Below are 21,412 nucleotides of genomic sequence, written 5' to 3'. Positions count from 1 at the left end.
AGTCATTTAGCTCAAAGAATGAATTAATAGCAAACAGAATGAACTACAAAACTTTTATGAAAATAAAAACAATCAATTAAAATATTATGTTATGATCAACTAAAATAAAACTATAATATTCTTCAATAGCAAAAAGAATATAATTTTTGTGACCTAAAATCAAACTATAAGTATTTAACTGTAAGTATAAATAAAAAATAAATAGCAAAGAAGAAAAAAAATTCTATTTTTATAGTAAAGTTATTCATAAACTAGTGATTCACACAAATTTTTAAAAATTCAAATTTAAACTATTCAAAATTTAAAACTAATGGCACTAACAGAAAGTTTATAATTTTTGTGACCTAAAATCAAAAAGAAATCACTAAAAAACTATAAGTATTTAGTTGTAAGTATAAATAAAAAATAAATAGAAAAAAAATTCTATTTTTATAGTAAAGTTATTCATAAACTAGTGATTCACACAAATTTTTAAAAATTCAAATTTAAACTATTCAAAATTTAAAACTAATGGCACTAACAGAAAGTTTTAAATTTTTGTGACCTAAAAGCAAAAGGAAATCACTAAAAACTGTAAGTATTTAGTTTTAAGTAGAAATAAAAAAATAAAAAACCAAAAAAATGTATAAATAAAAAAGAAAAAACCAAAAAAAATGCCTCCTACTGGGCCTCCACGGCCTGAATACGACTAGAAACCCTACATGGGCCAGGATTCAGGCCCGCAGAAGGCCCAATAGGACCACATGCAGTAGCAAGTTCAGGCCCGAAAGCCTGCATTAGAGAGGAGCTCGAATGGGGTGGCACACCAGCGCTTATAAACCAGTGCCGGCGCCCTTCAACTAGCGATGTGGGACTAAACTTTTAGGCGCGGGGCAGCACATGGCCATTGGTCCCGGTTGGTGGCACCAACCGGGACTAAAGGGGGCATTGGTCACGGTTCGTGGCACCAACCGTGACCAATGCCCCCCTTTAGTCCCGGTTGGTGCCACCAACCGGGACCAAAGGCCGCCGCTTCCCGCCCTTTGGGCTGCTGAAAATTGGCCTTTGGTCCCCGTTCGTGGCACCAACCGGGACTAAAGGGGGCATTGGTCACGGTTGGTGCCACGAATCGGGACCATTGCTTTGGCTATATATACAACACTTGGGAAATTTCCGCCAACTGCTCCCATTCCTCATCGTCGACGCCGGCAGGCTGCCCCTCTCGCGTCGTCGCCGCCGCCGAGCCCTGCCCCTCATCGTCGCCTCCGCCACCGCCGAGCCCTGCCCCGACGCCGTCAGGCTACTCCACTTCGCTGTCCTCGCCGCCGCCGAGCCCTACCCCGACGCCTTCCCGGCCCGCTCCCACTGTGAGCCGCCGTGCCGTTCCCCTCCTCTCCTCCTCTCCCCCCGCCGCGCCCTGCCACCGCCGCCAGCCGTGCTCTCTTGCCGCGCCCCGACGCCGCTGCCCGCCGTGCTCTTGCCGCGCCCCGACGCAGCTGCCCGCCGTGCTCTGCCCGTACGTGCTCCGCTTGCCGCACCGCCGCTGGTTCGCCGCCGCCGCCCGTCGTGTTCTGCCTCGACGCCGCCGCCTGGCCGCGCTCCGCTTGCCGCGCCGCCGCCCGCCTCTGTTAATTTTTTTGGGATATATGTATGCATGTGTGTAGTGTATATATATGTGTATGTGTGTGTAGTGTATATGTGTGTGCATGCAGATATGTATATGTATGTGTATGTATGTGTATGTATGCATGTGTGTAGTGTATATGTGTGTACCAGATAACTTCGACATGAGGGGGGTCGATATACCCCCTCCCCGGTAACTTCAACATGATGGGGGGAGGGGGTCACCGAGGGTCGAGGGTCGAGGGTTGCCGAGTGTTCGAGGGATCGAGGGGGCGAGGGTCGGGAACTAGCTAGGGTAGAGGGTCGAGGGTCGCCAAGTGTTCGAGGGGGCGAGGGTCGGGAAGAAGAGGAGAAAAAAAGAAGAGGAAAAAGGAGAGGAAGAGGAGAAGAAGAAAGGAATAGAGGAGAAGAAGAAAAAATAGAAAAAAATAATTCTATTTTTTCTTCTTCTCCTCTTTTTCTTCTTCTTTTTTTTCTTCGATCTTCTCCCCCTCCCGATAGGAAAGTTTTATATAGAAAGTTACAATTTTAGAAAAGTTTTATATATGCAAAAGTTACAATTTTAGAAAATGAAGGATAGGAAAGAAGAAAATAAGAAGAGGAAAGAAAGAAGAAGAGGAGAGGAAAAGAAGAGGAGAAATAAATAAGAAGAAGAAAAAAGAAGAAAAAGAAGAGGAGAAGAAGAAAGGAATAGTGGTCGAGGGTCGGGAACTAGGGTAGAGGGTCGAGGGTCGTTAAGGGGTCAAGGGTCGAGGGTTTCAGGGTCGTCGAGGGTTCGAGGATCGCCGAGGGGTCGAGAGAGGTTTCGTAGTGTCAAAGTATTGAAGAAATCCATGCCTTCATCATTAGCCGGAAGTAACCAGGGCATGTTGGTACGAAGTTCTGCAAAGTTGTTCTGGAATGGAGTCCCGGATAGAATAATCCGCCTTTTGGTACGAATTCAGCAAAGGCCTTCCAAATAGCGATATTCGGAAGGCTCTTTCTGAACTTTGTACCAAAAAGCGAATTATCCTATCTGGGACTCCGTTCTAGAACAACTTTGAAGAGCTTCGTACCATCATGCACATGTTACTTTCTCCTAATGATGAAGACATGGTTTTGTTGAATCCTTTGACACTAGGCAACCTCCCGACCCCTCGGCGGTCCTCTCAAACATGAGAGGAAGAAGAGGGTCGTCTAGGGGTCGAGGGTTTCAGGGTCGTCGAGGGTTCGAGGGGTCGAGGATCGCCGAGGGGTCGAGAGAGGTTTCCTAGTGTCAAAGTATTGAAGAAATCCATGCCTTCATCATTAGCCGGAAGTAACCAGGGCATGTTGGTACGAAGTTCTGCAAAGTTGTTCTGGAATGGAGTCTCGGATAGAATAATCCGCCTTTTGGTACGAATTCAGCAAAGGCCTTCCAAATAGCGATATTCGGAAGGCTCTTTCTGAACTTTGTACCAAAAAGCGAATTATCCTATCTGGGACTCCGTTCCATAACAACTTTGAAGATCTTCATACCATCATGCACATGTTACTTTCGCCTAATGGTGAAGACATGGTTTTGTTGAATCCTTTGACACTAGGCAACCTCCCGACCCCTCGGCGATCCTCTCGAACATGAGAGGAAGAAGAGGATAAAAAAAGAAGAGGAAGAAGAAAAAAAAGAGGAGAAGAAAGAATAGAGGAGTTCTTCTCCTCTATTCTTTCTTCTCCTCTTTTTCTTCTTCTTCTTCCTCTTTTTTTATCGGGAACGAGGGTCGTCGAGGGACATAGATGTAGTGTCGTCGTTGTCGATATATACCCCCTCCCGATAGCTTACTATGATTAGGTAGCTAGTTCTACGTTTGGCACTAATATATCCATCTGTCATGTTTGAATAATAATTGCCATGTTGTAAATATTTGTAGAAACTATGGACACCGCCCTAGACGAAGCAACAAAAGAAGCGTTGTTGAGGGACATAATCGCAGAAGGAAGTGATGCCATATCGTTGTTTCTCAACGAAACCGATGGTCTGGAAGGAGAGGGTGAACAAGCTAGCTACGGTGACCTAATGCCGGTGCAAGAAGAAGAACATGAGGAAGGCTCCGGTGACCCAATGCCGGTGCAAGAAGGAGACCGTGATGACGGCTCCGGTGACCGAACCGAGTCCGGCCAGGTATATATATTAGTTAAGCCTATGCTGACTAGCTGATTGATGCATTCATTGTTTTGGTATGTACACATATTAATTAAGTCTTTGTTCTTTTTTCTAGCCCTCCGGATCGAGCACAACTTCGGTAAAGAGACGAGGCCCGAAGAAAAAGTTGAGCTCGGATGAAAAGTTTGAGATCATAGCAATCGCGCCCGACGACCAACCTATTGAACCCCTCTGGACAAAGAGCGCATTTGTTGCTCAGTGCGGGGTTCTTGTTAGGGACAAGATCCCGATAAGCATCCAGCAATGGTTTAAGCCGGCTACAGAAGACCCTGAGGTGTCTTATGTCAATGGTATGCAGAAAAATGATCTTTGGACCGAGCTGAAGTCAAATTTCACCCTACCGCCTGAGGATAATCCAGAGAACCCAGTTAAAGAGAAATTAATCAAGTCTTTTGCTCTGAAGAGGATGGCAGAACTATTTAGGAGGTGGAAGAAAGAGCTGAATAAGTTTGTCGAAAATAATGAGACACCAGAATTCAAGGGCAGATATGAGAATATCAGAGATCACTGGCCCGCATTTGTGGCCCACAAGACATCAGAAAAGAGTAAGAAGATGTCGGCGACAAACAAGCAAAATGCTGCGAAGAAGAAGCTTCACCATCGCACGGGGTCAGGTGGCTACCTCGTAGCCCGGCCTAAGTGGTCCAAGACTGAGAATGATCTGGTTCATAAAGGGATCGAACCAGAGACAATTAACTGGCCAGACCGTTGCCGGACTTGGTTCTTCGGGGCTGGCGGAACCCTGGACCTTGTAACAGGGAAGTGCATTTGGACGAATGATCAAATGGACATACTAGTCAGTAAGCTTAAGGAGTATATCGAAGCAGCGCAGGAAGGGACGTTCTTTCCAGACAGAGAGAACGACGAGCTCACAATGGCCCTCGGGAATCCTGAGCACCCTGGACGGACACGAGGCACGCCAGGCTCCATTCCGTGGAAGGTTGGGTTTCCGGACGCAGGCGGTAACAAATCCCATGAGAGGAGGAAAAAAGTGCAGCAGACCCAAATACAGGCGCTGCAAGCAAGGGTAGACGCGATAGAGGAACAAGAAGCAAATCGCAGCAAACGTACTGCCGAAGCCTCCCCCGAAGCTACCCCACCATCTCAGCGCAGAAGCAGCGTGGCTTCCACCGAGCTACTTCAGCCGGAGCATGCCTTGACGTCTCCTGCCAGCTATCCCGTGGATGCTATAACGGAGGCTCAAAATTGCCACCTTATGACGCAATGGATGAATTTGAAGGTCAAGGCGGCTGTTGGCTCTGTTTATCCTACTGAACCCGGCGCAACTTTTCACTGCCGGCCGATTCCAGAAGGATATGCTAGGGTGATGGTGGATGAGATAACTGAAGGATTTGAGGACCTCCAGCTTGACCACCCTACCGGTGAAGGGGAGACTCGGCTGGGGTCTGCTCTGAAGACTCCATGCCTATGGCGGAAGGAGCTCATCAACCTTCCGAACTGGACGCCACCGCCTCCTCCTCCTCCGGCGAGTCAGGGCACTCCGCCTCCACCGCCTCCTCCTCCGGCGAGTGACGATCAGGGCCCTCGGCCGGCTCCTTATCCGGCGCGTGGCGGCACTCCGCCTCCTTCTCCGCCTGCGCCGACGCGCCCGAGCAGCCCGCCTCCTCCTTCTCCGCCTCGTCAGCAAGGGCAGAAGAGACCTGCCGCCACTCCAGCTGCTCCGGCACGTCGTAGTCCTTCTCCTCCCCCTCTTAAGCAAGTAAAGAAGACAACCGCTCCATCTGCTCGGTCGGCGTCTAGCAGTACAACCAGAGGCGGGAGGACATACAGATTCGGTCCTTCTCTGAAGACTCCAAAGAAGTTACCATATGAGAGGACCCTGGAGGAGAACGCCGAGATCGCGCGAGAAGAAGTGAGGAACTTCTTTGAAGGGGTGAAAGCAAAGAAACATCCACCTCCGGAGGAGAAGGTAGATCAGGTGAAAGTGAAGCGCACTCTGGCTGCCCTGACAAAACCACCGAAGTCTGTTCCGCCGAAAGGAAACTATGACCGCATTATTGGAAAGGAATTTGCCGAAGCGGAGCGGTCGGGAAGTACTGTCAGTGATCAAAGGCTGAAAGAACGACGAGCTGGGAAACAAATTGCCCAGCTCGGCGAACAAGCGAAGCAATCGTGCCCCCCGCTCAAGGTGCCTAGCCACAACGTCACTAATGATCCGAGGATGGTGACCGGTTATAGAAATCTTGCAGATTACCTGCCCGACGAAGTACATTATGAACCCATGGACGTGCAGATACAAAGATACGAGTACGGGAAGCCTCTCGTCAAAGATGAAAGATCTCTATCAACGATGATGCGAAGATTGCATGATTGGTACTTGAAAATCTGCAGAGACTCTGGGGGGAAGAGTACTTTGTATGTGAAAGTTAAAAAGGAGCATGACCTCGTTGGAATTGATCTGTTGCTTGTTCCATTTGAGGAGTTCTATCAGTTTTTCAATCAATGGGCCCTCGATAAAACAACGGTCGCCTGCTACTGTCTGTAAGTAGTACTACTTCTGTCATTAAGTTTCTCTACATAGCTTAGCTCTTTCATTGCATGTATTTATAATCATCCTCACTATATTATGCAGATTGAAGATCGCCGAATTGAAGAAAAGACAAGTCGGTGATATTGGGTTCATTAACACATATCTCATAGATGCAACTCAGGTTAAACTTCATGCCACAGCTACCGAGGCCAACTTGCTATGATCGTTCGTAATAAATCAAAACAAAGATATAATACTCTTTCCTTACAACTTCAGGTGAGTGTTACTGTCTTGTGCGTATTCGGTTTCCCTTATATATTAGTCAAGGTTATAGTAATGTAATTCATGAGTTATGCATGTGTGTGCAATTTCCACTATATTCTCCTAGAGATTAAGCTTGAGCAGGGACTAGTAACCGTCTTAGACTCAAAATGAAAAGATCCCCAGGACTATGCAGACATGACTCAAATACTCCAGAAGTAGTTAAATCGATCATTATCCACCATATTAGCAACTTTGTTCATTTCCTGATATCAAGTAATTGTTTTCTTTGTTCGCCAGGGTTTGGAGAAAATTCACCAAAACAGTTCCGGGACTGCCGAAGGAGCTGGAATCTAGACACCCGAAAGTAAGTACTATAGTAGCATGTTCCGCGCATCTCCTAGTGATTCAAGCGCTAGTTTCATCAATACCATTTAGCATTCTTGCTTATTAGTTTGATTGACCTCTATTTCTTGTAAAGTGGTTGTGGCAGGAACAAGGGAATGATTTCTGTGGATACTACATCTGCGAGTCCATCCGCCACACGACCTGTGAGCGGGGCGGGTACTCTAACGAACAATATGAAGTACGTAAATAACAACATTCACAATTTTATTTTATTACCATCATTTGTGTTGAGTTTCATTCATTTATATATATATATGTATTGACCCCCTTCTTCAAATTAGATGTTTCGGAAGCGGGATGAACTCCTAGCACCAGTTCGCATGCGAGCAATTCAAGAGGAATTGGCGGCATTCTTTCTTGACCACGTGATCCCTGAAGACGGAGAATTCTATGTGGACCCTGAGTCCGTATGATTATATTTGTAAGAGATAATTATTGTATATATGTAGCCGGTAGTGTCACATAGATATACGAGAACTTGTTGTTCGACCAATCTCTCAGAGAAGGAGAGGTGGTCGATATCACTTCTCTCTGTATGCATATATGTTCATGACGATCTTCTGTTTCCTTCGTTTGCTTACTAGCTAGCCAGCGTGTCTAGTCCTCTCTATACGTATGTATAGTACGTAGCGTCGACCAAGCACAGACATAAGAGAGGACACTTCTCTCTATTAATTATAGCTAGCTAACACAATATATGAAACACCTAAATTAACCCCCCAAAACCCCCACCCCCCCCCTTTCAAAAAAAAAACAAAAACCCCAGCCACAGAAATGCTGACGCGTGGATGCCTATTGGTCCCGGTTGGTGCCACCAACCGGGACCAAAGGGTCTCCTGACTGGGCTCTGCGCACTGCCCACGTGGAGGCCCAACAGTCCCGGTTCTGGATTGAACCGGGACTAAAGGGTCGGGGCATTAGTACCGACACTTTAGTCCTGGTTTAGGAACCGGGACTAAAGGCCCTTACGAACCGGGACTATAGGCCCTTTTTCTACCAGTGGTTATTCACAAAAATAAATAAAGCAAAAAAAATAAGAAAAAAAAGCCCACCTACTGGGCCACAGCGGCCTGCATACGACTAGAAACCAGAATTCAAGTTGGGCTAGGATGCGGGCCCGCTAGCCCAGTAGGCCCAATAGGGCATCGCAGAAGAGGTAGGCCCAGAAGGCCTGCTTAAGAGAGGAGCTCGAGACAGCAGCGACGGCGGGGCTTATAAGCAGGTGCGAGTGCCCCTCGGCTAGCAAGGTGGGACTAAACTTTTGTGCCCCTCGCCTGGCAGCGCACACCCTTTAGTACCGGGTCGTGGCACCAACCGGTACTAAAGGGGGGGCCTTTAGTACCGGTTGGTTCCACGAACCGGTACTAAAGGGGGGTGCTTCCCGCCGCTTGGCCTGGCCAAAACAGGCCTTTAGTACCGGTTGGTGGCTCCAACCGGTACTAAAGGTGCCTTCTATATATACATCACTTCGAAAAATTTCATTCTCCCTCTATTTCTTCCCGATCGATCGACGCTGTCGCCGCCCCCGTCCTACGCCGCCCCTATCGCGCGCCGTTACCGTCGCCGCCCCCATCCTCGTCGCCGCCCTCATCCCCGTCGCCGCCCCTGTCCCCGTCGCCGCCCCCGTCACCGTCGCCGCCCTCGTCTCCGTCGCCGCCCCGGGCCCGTCCCCGTCGCGCCGTCCCCGCGTCGCCGCCCCGTCACGCCCCGGGCCGTCGCCTCGCCGTCGCCGTCGCCCCACTGTGAGCTCTCCCCCTCTAACCCCTCTCCCTCGCCCCCGGTGGCCACCATGGGCGCCGCCCCTCCCCGAGCCCATACACACACACAAGCATGATGAACACACACACACACGCACATTTCCTTAAGTTAATTAGTATATGCGTATTTTGTATGTTTAATTAGTTTAGATTTTTCAGATTATTATTTTTTCACTAGTATATATATGTATGAATGCATGTTAGATGGATATAATTAGTGTTTAATTAGTATGGAATTTTTTTATATAATGTTGTTTTTCTGTTTTTAATGGATGTATAGAAGTTGTTTTTTCTGTTTTTAGTGTTAGATGCTTAATTAGTATGAAATAGCATATAGAATTTTGACATATGCAATGATAGCATAATTAGTGTTACATTTGCATATAGTATTTGTTGTCGACGATGCCCGGCCCGCATCCTCGCCGTCGACCCGTTCGCGACGACGTCCTGCTTTAGAGGACCCATGTCCGGGACTGGGCTCCGCCGGGCTGGCACTGGGAGGTGCTACCTTCAGGGGCGCAACACTTGGTGAGGAACCCGGCCCCGGGTCCCGTCGTCGACCCTCATCTCCTTTGGTGGCATTCGCGTGGGCCACTTTCGGTGCGGAGGGAGCCGGCCCCGCCGGAGGTGGTACGTCGCCGTGTCAGGGAGGAGGACGAGCACGTCCATCGCTACATGGCTGCTATGGACATCAGGTTCTCCAATACCTGGCAGGTTCTTTGGGGAGATCACCCGAGCTATGATCCAGTGATGGTTCCTTCACTTTGGTTGTCCACCGCCTAGATTACTCTCTAGTATTCGATCTTTATTAGCTAGCTAGCTAGCTAGTGATGTATTCGATATATAATATTTGAGATGATTTATTCGAGATTATATATATTATTTGAGACGATGTATTCGAGATTATATCTATTATTAGAGACGACGTATTCGAGATTAAATCTATTATTCGAGATGATGTATTCGAGATTATATCTATTATTCGAGATGATGTATTCGAGATTATATCTATTATTCGAGATTATACTAAATTTTTTTATATTTCTTTTGGCATAGTTAAATAAAAGCTATGGCGGACAATACCGACAGAGAGAGAGAACAGACCATGTTCGATATCATACGCGGGCCAGATGATGATCAGAATGAAGAAGATTTTGATGGCTCCGAATTTCTAAACAACACCGGAGAGGGTGATATGATATTCGATCGCGATGACCGAGAAGATGAAGTCATGAACTACGACGAAGAACATGTTGATCCTGAAACAACAAACACCGGCGAGGTATATATATTTATATAAGCAGGAATCTGGTGATCATCGCATGTTTTAAATGAGTTGAAGATATATTAACGAATCGATCTTTCTTCTTTCAGCCATCCGGATCGAGCAAATCTTCAGGCAAAAGGACGAAACAAGGCCCGAACAAAAAGTTAAAGGAGGGCGTAACGTACAATATCGAGGCATGCAAACCTAATGGCGAACCATTAGCGCCTAAGAAGATTGCGGACAAGTTCGTTCATCAGTGCGGAGTTCTTGTGAAGGACCAACTCCCGATCTCCCTTCAAGAATGGAGAAAGCCAGCAAAGCCACGTCCAAATGTTACTTTTGTTGACGAGAATAAAAAAAAACTGCTTTGGGATACTCTCATGGAACATTTCACCCTACCAGATAATTTCACAGAAGCAGATGTGCGGAAAGTCAAGGACGCTGCTTTTAGGAAGATGGCGGTTGCATTGAAGAACCACAAGAGAACGACGTGGGGGAAGTACGTCAAGGGAGGAAGGAAGACTCCAGTATTCGAGGGGATACTAGAGAATCAAAGTGCTCAGTGGGACGATTTCGTGAAATTCAAGGATTCAGAATTAGCTAAGGAACGGTCGAGAATAAACAAGAAGAATGCCGAAAAAAGGATAAGTTCCATAAGCTGGGGCCAGGTGGCTACGCGGTGGCAATACCTAAGTGGGATAAGTCTGACAAAGAGATGGAGGATGCAAGTGTCACTCCGGTTACTAAGAGCTGGCCCCCCAGGTGCAGGACTTGGTTCTATGCGCATGGGAGGGAGTTGGACCCGAAGACAGGCAATGTTTCGACGAAGGCATGTCTGAACGGAGCCGACGATGCGCTACTTGTTGCAATAGAAGAGGCTCGATCGGGGGTGTTCCAGCCCAACAGAGAGAACGACGAGCTTACGCGTGCCCTGGGAAATCCTGAACACCCGGGAAGAACAAGAGGCAAGGGCGCTATTCCGTGGTATGAGGATTTTTCGGACTGGAACGCCGACTACAGAACCCGTGCGAGAAAGAAGATTGCGGAGGAGAAGAAGAGGAAGATGGAGGAGGAGCAGAGGAAGCGGGACTATGAACGCCTTCAAGGCCTAGAAGCAAGTCAAGCGGAATTGTCAGCTAAATTCCAGCGGTAGTAGGAGCAGATCGACTCACTTAGCCAGCAAAGGGGGTCTCAGCAGCTGCAGCAGCTAGCGGATGATCCAGCATTGGATACCACCGCCCCATCCATGCCGAGAAGCAGCGTGGGTTCCGCCCCGGGCGACGCAGTAGTGCTGGATAGATACCCCGTGGATGACATCACGGAGAACACTAACTGCGAGCTACACTTCAAAATGAAGAACATATCCATGAAGGTGGTGGACGCCGTTGCTTTTTCAAATTCCCCCGAGGCAACCTTCCATTGCAACCCGATTCCAGCGGGCTATGCTCGTGTCTTGGTTGATGAGGTGGTGGACCCATATTCGGAGCTACAACTTGACATTCCTGGAGGTGACGACGAGCACACATTGGGAGAGGCCATACATCGTGTCATCCTATGGAGAAAGGATTGCATCATCTTTCGAAGGCCACCGACACCGCGTCACCCGACTCCTCGTCGAAGTCCGCCACCGAGTCAGCAGACTCCCGCTCCTCCAAGTCCACCAACGCGTGAGGCCACTCCTCCTCCTCCAAGTCCGGCAAAGTGTCAGGCCACTCCTCCTCCAAGTCCGACACAGCGTCAGACGTCCACTCCTCCTCCAAGTTCGGCACAACCTCAGGCCACTGCAAGTCCGGCACAGCTTCAGGCCACTCCTCCTCGTCCAACTCAGCCCCGTCAGCCGTCTCCGCCGCCTCAGCAATCGCAGAAGAGACACCCCGCAGCTATGGTGCGTAGCGGTACGAGTCGAGGTCATAGTACAGGAAGTACAGGCGGAGGCAAGCAATATAAATATGGTCCAAACCTCACTACTCCTCTTCCTGTGAGGGCTTACGACAGGACCGAGGAGCAAACCAATGCCATAGTGCAGGCAGAACTCGACGCCCATTTTGGACCGAAACCACCACCGCCGCCAAGGGAGAAAGTGCCTGTGGAAGTAGTTGACCACTTCATTCGTATGGCTCAACCACCAGCTCCTAAGCCTGTTGACACAGACTATGAGCGCCACATCAGGAAGTTACATCGACGACGTCTACAGAAGGAGGCGAGCTCGAGCTCGAGCAAACAACAAGCAGCTGTCAAAAAATGCGTGAAAACCGTTGCCCAGCTGGGAAAACAGGCGGCGCAATCGATCCCCCCGCTTGTTGTGCCGCCAACAACACGTGACAGTACGCGCGCCCAATATTATTGTGGCCAAACAGTTTACGTTCCCGAGGTGGGCGATGTGGTAATAACCCAGGAGCATATAATGCAGGCTGAAGAACTCAAGATCACTGTTGGACAACTCCTCGAGATCGAGGACATGCCTGGGATTACAGAGGAGGAAATAAATCGGAAATATGTCCGGGGCCAACCTTTGGTCGAGCCAGAAGATGTCAACAAGCTCCCAACGAGAATGTATGAATTGCATCAATGGTACATGGACATTAGCAAGAGATCCGATCGAGAGTCCCTCATGGTGTATGTCAAGAAGGATGATTACTACCATGAGAAAGCTATGGCCGTTGAGTATTCTGAACTGTTTCAGTTATACAATCAAGATGCACTCGACAAATCTATCGTCAGTTGCTATTGTCTGTAAGTGATATCTTTCTGTAATTTAAGTCTCAAGCTAGCTGTAGTGATCCTTTTGATCAATCATTACCTGTAATTATCCTCACTATATTTTTTTCTGTGGTATTATGCAGGATGAAGATGTATGAAATAAGAAAAGGTGGACGCTATGGCATTGGGTTCATTGACCCAAACACCGTTAATGAATACACATGGAAAATAAACAAGCATCATGAAAAAGAGGTAGAGGACAACATGCTAGAGTTCTTGAAGTGCCTCAAATACAATGAAGATATACTACTTCCTTACAACTTCCAGTGAGTCACACTTTCTTGTACTACAAATTCTCTGTTTTTGCCTACTAGCTAGCTACATGTTTTTGCTTACATATGCCCGCTTAATTAAGACATGCAAACGTGTGTGCATGCAGATTTCACTGGATCTTGTGTATCATTAAAGTTGACGCCGGAACAGTTGAAATACTGGACTCGCTACTCAAAGCAAATAGTGACTATAACATCTTGTTTGGGATAGTCAACAGGTAATTTCAATCATTATTAACTATATATCTCGGCCTATTTAGTTCGTCATTTCATGATATGAACTATTTAATAACCCCTTTATTCATTTTCTTTGTCGGCGGGCAGGGCTTGGGCAAGGTTCATCAGCGTCACGGAAGGCGAATGGAAACCACAGCTGAAATGGTTTCGACCCAAGGTAAGTAATTAAGTAGTACTAGCTACCTAGCTAGCTACCATCTCTTTAATTATCATGCTTGATTAATTATTATCTGATCAAATTAAATTCCATTCTCGTAATAAAGGCCCTGAAGCAGGCGCAGGGGACTGATCTGTGTGCATTCTGCGTTTGCGAGAACATTCGCATGATGGCGTCCAAAATGAGCAGATCTCAAAGACAGGAATGGGTACGCTTGTCAGAACACTATTCACAATTTTTACACCATTATCGATATCTAGTCACACAACTAATACACATGCATATTGATCTCCTTCTTGACAGTTCAAAGAGGTGCGGGATAAGCTCCTAGAAACGGAGCGCGTAGAAGCACTTCAAGAGGAAATAGCGGGATTTTTGCTCGACCAGGTCATAAATCCGAAGGGAGAATACTATTACCCGCTACCGCCCCCATCGACCAGGTCATGAACCACTTCCAATTGTCATCGTGCTCCGAAGGCACCAATTAGGCTAATGCCACTGGCTCGGAAGGCAACATGCATATGTAGGAGAAATTGTATATAGCTATACATGTGTGTATGTGTGAATTAATATGGTTTGTGAGACATTGATGATATATATATGATTGGTTCTACTAGAAATTCTATATATATATATATATATATATATATATATATATATATATATATATGCATAACGTGTACAATGTGTAGTACCGTAAAATACCAGCAAACGAAAAAGAATTAAAATGGAAAACACAAAATTAAATGAAAAAGAAATCATAAAACCAAAAAACCCCCAAACATTTTAGTACCGGTTGGTGTTACCAACCGGTACTAAAGGGCTCCCGGCCCCCGGAGCTGGCTCCTGCCACGTGGTTGCCCTTTAGCACCGGTTCGTGCTGAACCGGTACTAAGGGGGGGGGGCCTTTAGTGCCGAAACTTTAGTGCCGGTTCCTAAACCGGCACTAAAGGGCCTTACGAACCGGTGCTATTGCCCGGTTCTGCACTAGTGATCGTCTGATCCGGTAGACCCAGATCTAGGGTTTTCCCTGGACCATCCCGATTAAGTTGACGTGACCTGCAACAACGATGCCTCGAGAAGGAAACGACGTCAGAGACACCGCCATTGTCCGTCAAGACCACTGCTAGGCACGGTTTTCACCGGAAGCCGCGTCATTTCGATCTTGGGGCTGGCTGGAACATCGCGGAGCTTCACCATGAAGACGTATGCTGCCACCGGTTCTCCGGCGGAGAACCTCCATCCCCTCACTAGAGCCCTCATCGCGCCACCGACCATCCACATTAAGAGTTGACAACGAATCTGGGTGGGATCCAGATCCGCGGCCGCCGCCATGCCCACCATCGCTGGAGACCTCGGATCCCACGGGTCATGGAGGGTAGTGTGTCCGCCGCATGACCAGGGGCGCCGCCCTGGACGCTGCGCGCAACTCCCTCCCGGCCACGCCCCATCCGCACCAGGAGATAGCCGCCGCATCCAGATCCCGATTCCTTTGGCGCCGGGCCCGCCGCCACCGCGGCCTACGCCGGCGGCAGCGGCGGATGGGGAAGCAGCAGCGCGAGGGTCTTTGGCGGCGCGAGAGTTCGCCCCTGGCGAAAGGACGCGAGGATCCGGTATGAAGATGGAAAAGAGTTCTAGAAGGAGAAGGTGAAGGAAGAAGATGGTGACATCAGTAGAAGCCTTCGAGTGAACCTATTATCAACAGCATTGCCCAAAACTGGCCATAGCATATAACACTAGAAAAGGATTTAGGGCATCACCGGAGGTTGGGAGCCAAAAGAATTAGGAAAAAAAATCGAGCCAAGGGAGGAAAATGAACCTTTCCCACGTATATAAAATTCTGAGGGTGTGTTAGCCATAGGGGCTACTCGATGTACTCCTTACACAAGGTTATGTCATATACTCGATGGAGGTAGTAGAGATGTCTTGAAGATTCTACAACATCAAAAGAAAAAGAAAAAACACAGAAATCACAAAACATATGTTCATAGCATAGGTCGCTGTTGCTATTTTCCCCATTCCACTTCACTTGACATCGTCATGGTCTTCACTACAAACATTTAACCATTACTTTTTGTAACAATGGACGAGAAAATATGAAAAGAAATTACATGGAACTGTTTTCTTAGCAAGTTACTGGTAAACTTTTCATGTGAAACATCTAAATATCTTCCCTAATTATATATATATATATATATATATATATATATATATATATATTCGAGGAGAACATGTACTCCTAATATTGATGATAAAAAGTTAGAAACTGTACCTTTTTTCTGCTAGGAAAGTCGTGATATTGATGATGACTTGTTGTATGCTTCCTGCTTCAGTGTCAGCAAAACGTAGACCACTAACTTGACTATGAATAATTCTCATGATATTCATCATGTCTGGATTTCGCGACACGGATAAGAAGGCCCGATATTTGAATTTTCTTTTGAGGTCTTGATACACTTGGTTTGCAAGAGTTGTCTTGCTGATTCCTGCAGATCCTACTATGGAGACCAGCTTCGGTTGCCGATTTATCGACACACCGTCAATCAACAGTTTGATTAGCTCAGCTTTGGGTTCATCAATTCCGACAAGCGTCGAGGCAAGATCAAAGATAGCAAGAGCTCTAGGGTCAACAGTCAAATTTCTGGCCTTGGATAAGGCGTGACGAGTTTGGTACCTTTGATTCCTCTCGGCCACCTCAGTGACTTGTTTCTTTAGATCTTGGAACACCTGATGGTGAGCCTTCCTCTTCCCCACCTTTCCCAGAATGTGCTTGATCTTTTTTATGATGCCATCTGGCTTAGCGTCTTTGTCGTCTTCGTCTTGCATGAAGTCATCAATGGAGTCCTCTATATCATAGGAGAGCTCTCGCACCTTGGACATCCATACCTTATCTTGCTGGTCAGGGTCCTCCTCCTCAGACATCTTCAGGAGAAAGTCGTTCATGGCTGTGAGCTCCCCAGTCAGAAATTTGATCTCGCCGCGCACCCCCGTGTGCAGCTTGTATTTGTCTACCAGCAGAGTGCCCAGCTTCTCCACGATGGAGTTGAGGGCCCCCGTCGCTGCACTCACAAGAATCCCCGCCATGGTCGTGCTAGTTGAATCGCCGTCGGATCGAACCCTGGAAGAGAATGGATTCACGGAGGTAAGCCCCAGCGTTACTGCACCAAACCAGTAGCAAATCGACCTCGTGCCGGCGTAGGCAAATGGACGCCGACGGCGGCGGCGTCATGCAAGGAGATCGAAGCACGACAGGGGCAGGAGGGGGTGATGGGGCCGTACCTAGCCGGATGGATCTGCCGTGGAGGATCGCTAGCCGCGGAGTAGCCCCGGCGAGGAGAAGGAAACGGGGGAAGATCGGGCGCCGGCGGTGCGTGCACGGCGAAATAACGGCGAGCAGCGGGCACTAGCACGAGAGAGGTGTGAGGGATCTGGTCTGGGCTCTGGATTCATTTATTTAGGGAACTAGAAACACTGATGATACCTGTGCGTTGCACGGGCTAGTTTATTTCATAATTTATATAGAAAAGACTCAAACTATTTATAGCTTTTGGTTCTAGTTTAGTTTCCAACATACATCAAACACCTTATAATTTCCAAATCTTTTATTGATATGTTTGAATTGGTTTTAAATACAAAGTTAGCAAGCAAGGAGTACCGGGTTTGTATACACTTCTACTCTATATGAGTTTGCATGTAGTTACTCGTGAAATCTAATCATCGGCAAGAAAACTTCTACCAGGATATCTATTGGGTGAAATTACATGTACACCATAAGAGAACTTTTAATTACATATTGTCTATTAATTATAGCTGCATCACGTACATAGATTCCTGTTGGTTAGGAAATATACCATAGTTCACTATAAAAACAAACACTTCATTGATAAAATACAACAATGTTGGCATACCGTATTTCCTAAAAATCTTATTCTTAAAATATATGGAATGTCCAGAATTATTCAGATTTCCTTTTAGGACACACATAAGTGTCTTTTTACAAATGCAAGTAATTTATGGGGTACGATGTTATTTTTACCGAAATTTATTAGATCATGTACTATTGGTCAAATTGACGGTAAAAGCCCACATAAATTACATGTAGTTGCCTCCAGCAATTATATTATTGGATTTCTAACTGTCGTCCGTAATAGTGTCAACTAAATCATTTTAATTGCAACGACGTCTAAAAGGGAGTAGTTCTTTTCAAATATAATTCTTTCACACTGCTACCGCTGATGAATGTTTATCCCAAGCCTATTCAAATGAATATCCTAGCTAATATACTCCTCGGGGAATTAAAGGGAATACAAATTCACATCAAGTTTTACTTACGTAGCAGCAATTCAGCCATATATCACTTGTTATCTTCAAAGAGAAGTACTAATATATGCATATATTAGTTGTACTAATATATGCATATATGTATAATTTCATCTTTATTGTTTTCTTGTGTCTACCACTGGAGAGTAACATGCTATAATATTTGGCTACAAAAGATAGATCTAAATACGATGCACAAAATGATAACGCGAAACTCATGCCTACCAATCCTTTATTTAAGCTACTAACCTCATCAAGTATCGTGGAGAGAAAGAGAAAGATCTGAGTGATAACGCTGCCATCTTTCAGAAAATAAGTCAAACACGCCAATAATATTGGAAAAATGTAAAGGCAATGAGGCCTGCATGAAATAAGTTGATCCCAACTTCATTTGTAGACAACTACAGAAGCTCGTTGTACATATATATAATAAGGAGGCAAAAGTTACGTGAGGTGGGTGTCAACCATATCAATGGACACGTACATGTCATCACCTAGGTGAATAGTGATGTTCTTTCTACCACTTCTTTTGCAACATGTTGTCAGTCCGGGCTGCAGGATTTTCTGTGCTGACTCATGAATCACATAGCAAACTTGTTTTTGGTAAATATGCCAAATTTAGTGGATAAAATGAGTTTTGGTGCCCTCTTACAAAATGCATGTTTTAGATTAAAATGAGTTTTTGCGCCCTCTTACATTTTGCATGTTTTCTGCCCTCATAACGAAAAAACTATATACCAGCATGAGCTAATGAGATTATTAATAAGTGATATATGCTACTACTATGAAATAGTACCATAAAATAAATTTATATTTTTAGTAGTATTGTCCGATATAATCAACCATGCAAACCATAAATTAGTAGACACACAAAGAATACCAAAAAGAACAAAAACAAATGATTCATATCTACCTATAAAACATATATTAACATACTGGCCTACAAAAATCATGGATTCACGACTTCTATATATGAGAGATATTCATGGATTAATTAATAGCATAAGGAGCTGGTCCAACAGGTACCTACTCTACTCTATCAGATGTTAAAATATTTCCCGAGTCGACCACATATTTTCGTCGTATATATTTATAAGCAAGCACCGTAAATTAAACAGCAGGTACCTACAGGCATACACATAGTCCGAGAGCCCAACGCGGTATCATCCCGCTGTTGCATGATCAAAGGGCAATGTTCTTGTTTCTTTTATTAAGTTATTCTGTCTCAACCGCAGACATGGTATGCCTAATTAAGAAAAAACCATGAGGACTGAAAGGATTAGAAGAAGATTTGCATTCATTATATACCTGATGCAGATGGTTTCGCATGCTGGCTTGTGGCATACATGATGGTCAGAAGCAGACAGTCATTCCGAGATCAAAATATTAGATTAGATTTCTTTTGAAGGCGTGCTATTTGTACCTGCGCTGAGAGGCATTCCTGGCATGTTCGTACTTGCACTGCACTGAAGCATTGTTGCATGCGGGGCATTCGATGGGAACACTCAGCGCCGGTGATCTATGGTGCCTAATCCCTTCAGTCTTGTGGTTGATCAACTTTGTTTCCACATAAGCAAAGATAGATTGGTCCATATTATACATGATTAGCTGCAGCCCTTTGCATGCGTACCTGCTTTAAACATGAGATGGAGGAGAGCCAGAATGATTCAAGTAAATATGCATGGGCCAAATCATTGGAAAGAAATCAGAACGCCTCATAAGAGTGAGTAGCCAATACATTTTCTCCTGATCCAGCTCACCTGAGCCTATGGATTTTAACGAAATTACATATGCGAAACCATTAGCTATCATTTGCAGTGGTCTCATCTGCTCCAAATCTTTCATATAGGGCGGCTGGTGCAAGTTGGAGGCCAGGAGATTGAGGACCTCGCAACCATCATGGATGTGGATTTTATTTCTGCAGAACACATCAAGCATTAGAATCAAGTTACCAATCAACCAACACGTACGTTCAGAGTCACCTTCGTTAGGCTAGATAAGGAATACGATGGATGTGGACTGAAACTGAAAATATCAAGAAAACAACTTGTAACTGCTGAATTCAGCAGCTCTCACCAGCTCGCCTTTGCAGCCCATGTCCTAGAGTATCCACATAGGTTTAGGTAATACTTTGAAACTCCAGTGCTCAGTACCATTACGTACTCGTTGGTTAGCGTCATGTCGACAACAATCTGTAGGTTCCCTTGTTGTTAAAGCGCAACAAATGGCTATTGTTTGTGAGCAGGACATGTAAATCAAAAGCAGCAGCATCAGTCTGTGCGATAACCATCCACACATGATCTCTTGCTGGTAAAAACAATAGACCCTCGCCTTTGCAGCCCATGTCCTAGAGTATCCACATAGGTTTAGGTAATATTTTGAAACTCCAGTGCTCAGTACCACTACGTACTCGTTGGTTAGCGTCATGTCGACAACAGTCTGTAGGTTCCCTTGTTGTTAAAGCGCAACAAATGGCTATTGTTTTTTAGCACGACATGTAAATCAAAAGCAGAAGCATCAGTCTGTGCGATAACCGTCCGCACATGATCTCTTGCTGGTAAAAACAATAGACCCTGAAAATCAAAACCAGCAACATCGACAAATCAGTGTTAATGCAATGGTAAAAAAAATACATTGAGGAACCCACAGGGATCCTCTAGATTGAATTGCGCGAGATTAACCATGAGGAGGAATCGGAAGGGATGGAGGGATTGAACCTTGCCCAAGGCGAATATTCTTAGAATGACTCATCTATCTCTTCCTTCCCCTCGCCTCTGCTCCTGCTATCTACCACTGCAACTCGTTCATAGATATAGATGTTTCGAGAGAAGAGGAGGGCTGGCTCACAAAGGGGAAACGGTGGCTGCCGGGGAGGGCTCGATGTGAGATCACGGTCGCCGCCGGGTAGGGCTTGATCTGAGATCATGGTCGCCGCCGGGAAAAGCTCGGGTTCTGAGATCGGGAGTTCCTTTCCTTCTGCTGACCTAGAGGAAGGAAGAAGACGTGAATTTATTTTATGACATGGAGAGGCGTGAAATATTGGGACAAAGACCAAGGAAGCAGTCGTGAGAGGAGAGAGACGTGGGAATTTTTTTGAGATGGAGACACGTGAGACATTGGGAGATGGAGGAAGGAGGAGTCGTGAGAGATTGGGTTACGGGAGTGTGATAAGTCAGTTTTTTTCTAGTTGGAGAGATAATGAGACGTGAGAGATTGAGTTTTTCTATGGGGAGGTTTGAGAGAGTTGGATCGTGGGAGAGATACGGATACTTGAGTGTTTTTTCCTATGAGTCTATCTAAACCGTAATAATTCGGTCTCACCAGATTAACGCCTCGTAAAATCTAATTAACGTGAGAATTTCTAGGAAGTCACTTTAGGGAATATCCAACACCAACCCTCAAATCATTCACATACATCCGGTCTGTACGTATTTTACCAACCAATGTGGTTGTGCATAGGTCCGTAAGTTGATCCGGACTCGCTTTTTCCCACAAATCAAAGATAAGTGGGGGCTTTTGCAGGCATCTAGACCATTGCCACACCCGCTTCTTCGTTTTTGCGAGAAAACTTTCGATCTACTCATCTTCAATTATAGTTGTACAACGAACACTATAAATAATAAAAACTACATCCAGATCTATAGAACACGTAGCGACGACTACGAGCATTGAAGCGAGCCGAAGCCCCGTTCCGGAGTCGG

At 46.0% G+C, this 21,412-nt stretch overlaps 1 protein-coding gene across 1 annotated transcript; it reads right to left on the bottom strand.

The window, feature by feature from the left end:
* Nucleotides 1-1,279: 1,279 nt before the first annotated feature.
* LOC125523191 (disease resistance protein RGA5-like) lies at nucleotides 1,280-16,823 on the bottom strand. Its single transcript, XM_048688241.2, has 3 exons — nucleotides 16,671-16,823; nucleotides 15,664-16,509; nucleotides 1,280-1,604 (listed from the first exon to the last, which is right to left on the bottom strand). The coding sequence occupies exons 2-3, from the start codon at nucleotides 16,473-16,475 to the stop codon at nucleotides 1,280-1,282; spliced, it is 1,137 nt and encodes a 378-aa protein (XP_048544198.1). The 5' UTR covers nucleotides 16,476-16,509; nucleotides 16,671-16,823.
* Between the last annotated feature and the right edge of the window lie 4,589 nt (nucleotides 16,824-21,412).

Source organism: Triticum urartu, chromosome 7A (genome assembly GCF_056163025.1).
Source record: "Triticum urartu cultivar PI428250 chromosome 7A, HENAU_Tu73, whole genome shotgun sequence".
NCBI classification, from domain to species: domain Eukaryota; kingdom Viridiplantae; phylum Streptophyta; class Magnoliopsida; order Poales; family Poaceae; genus Triticum; species Triticum urartu.
This window is presented reverse-complemented; position numbering and strand designations above follow the sequence as displayed.

Excerpts from the sequence above, each read along its gene's own strand:
- LOC125523191 (XM_048688241.2), bottom strand. The coding sequence starts at position 16,475 with ATGGCGGGGATTCTTGTGAGTGCAGCGACGGGGGCCCTCAACTCCATC. Across the intron at positions 1,605-15,663 it reads ACTTTCCTAGCAGAAAAAAG|AGGCGGGCGGCGGCGCGGCA; the intron begins GTACAGTTTCTA and ends AAAAATTAACAG.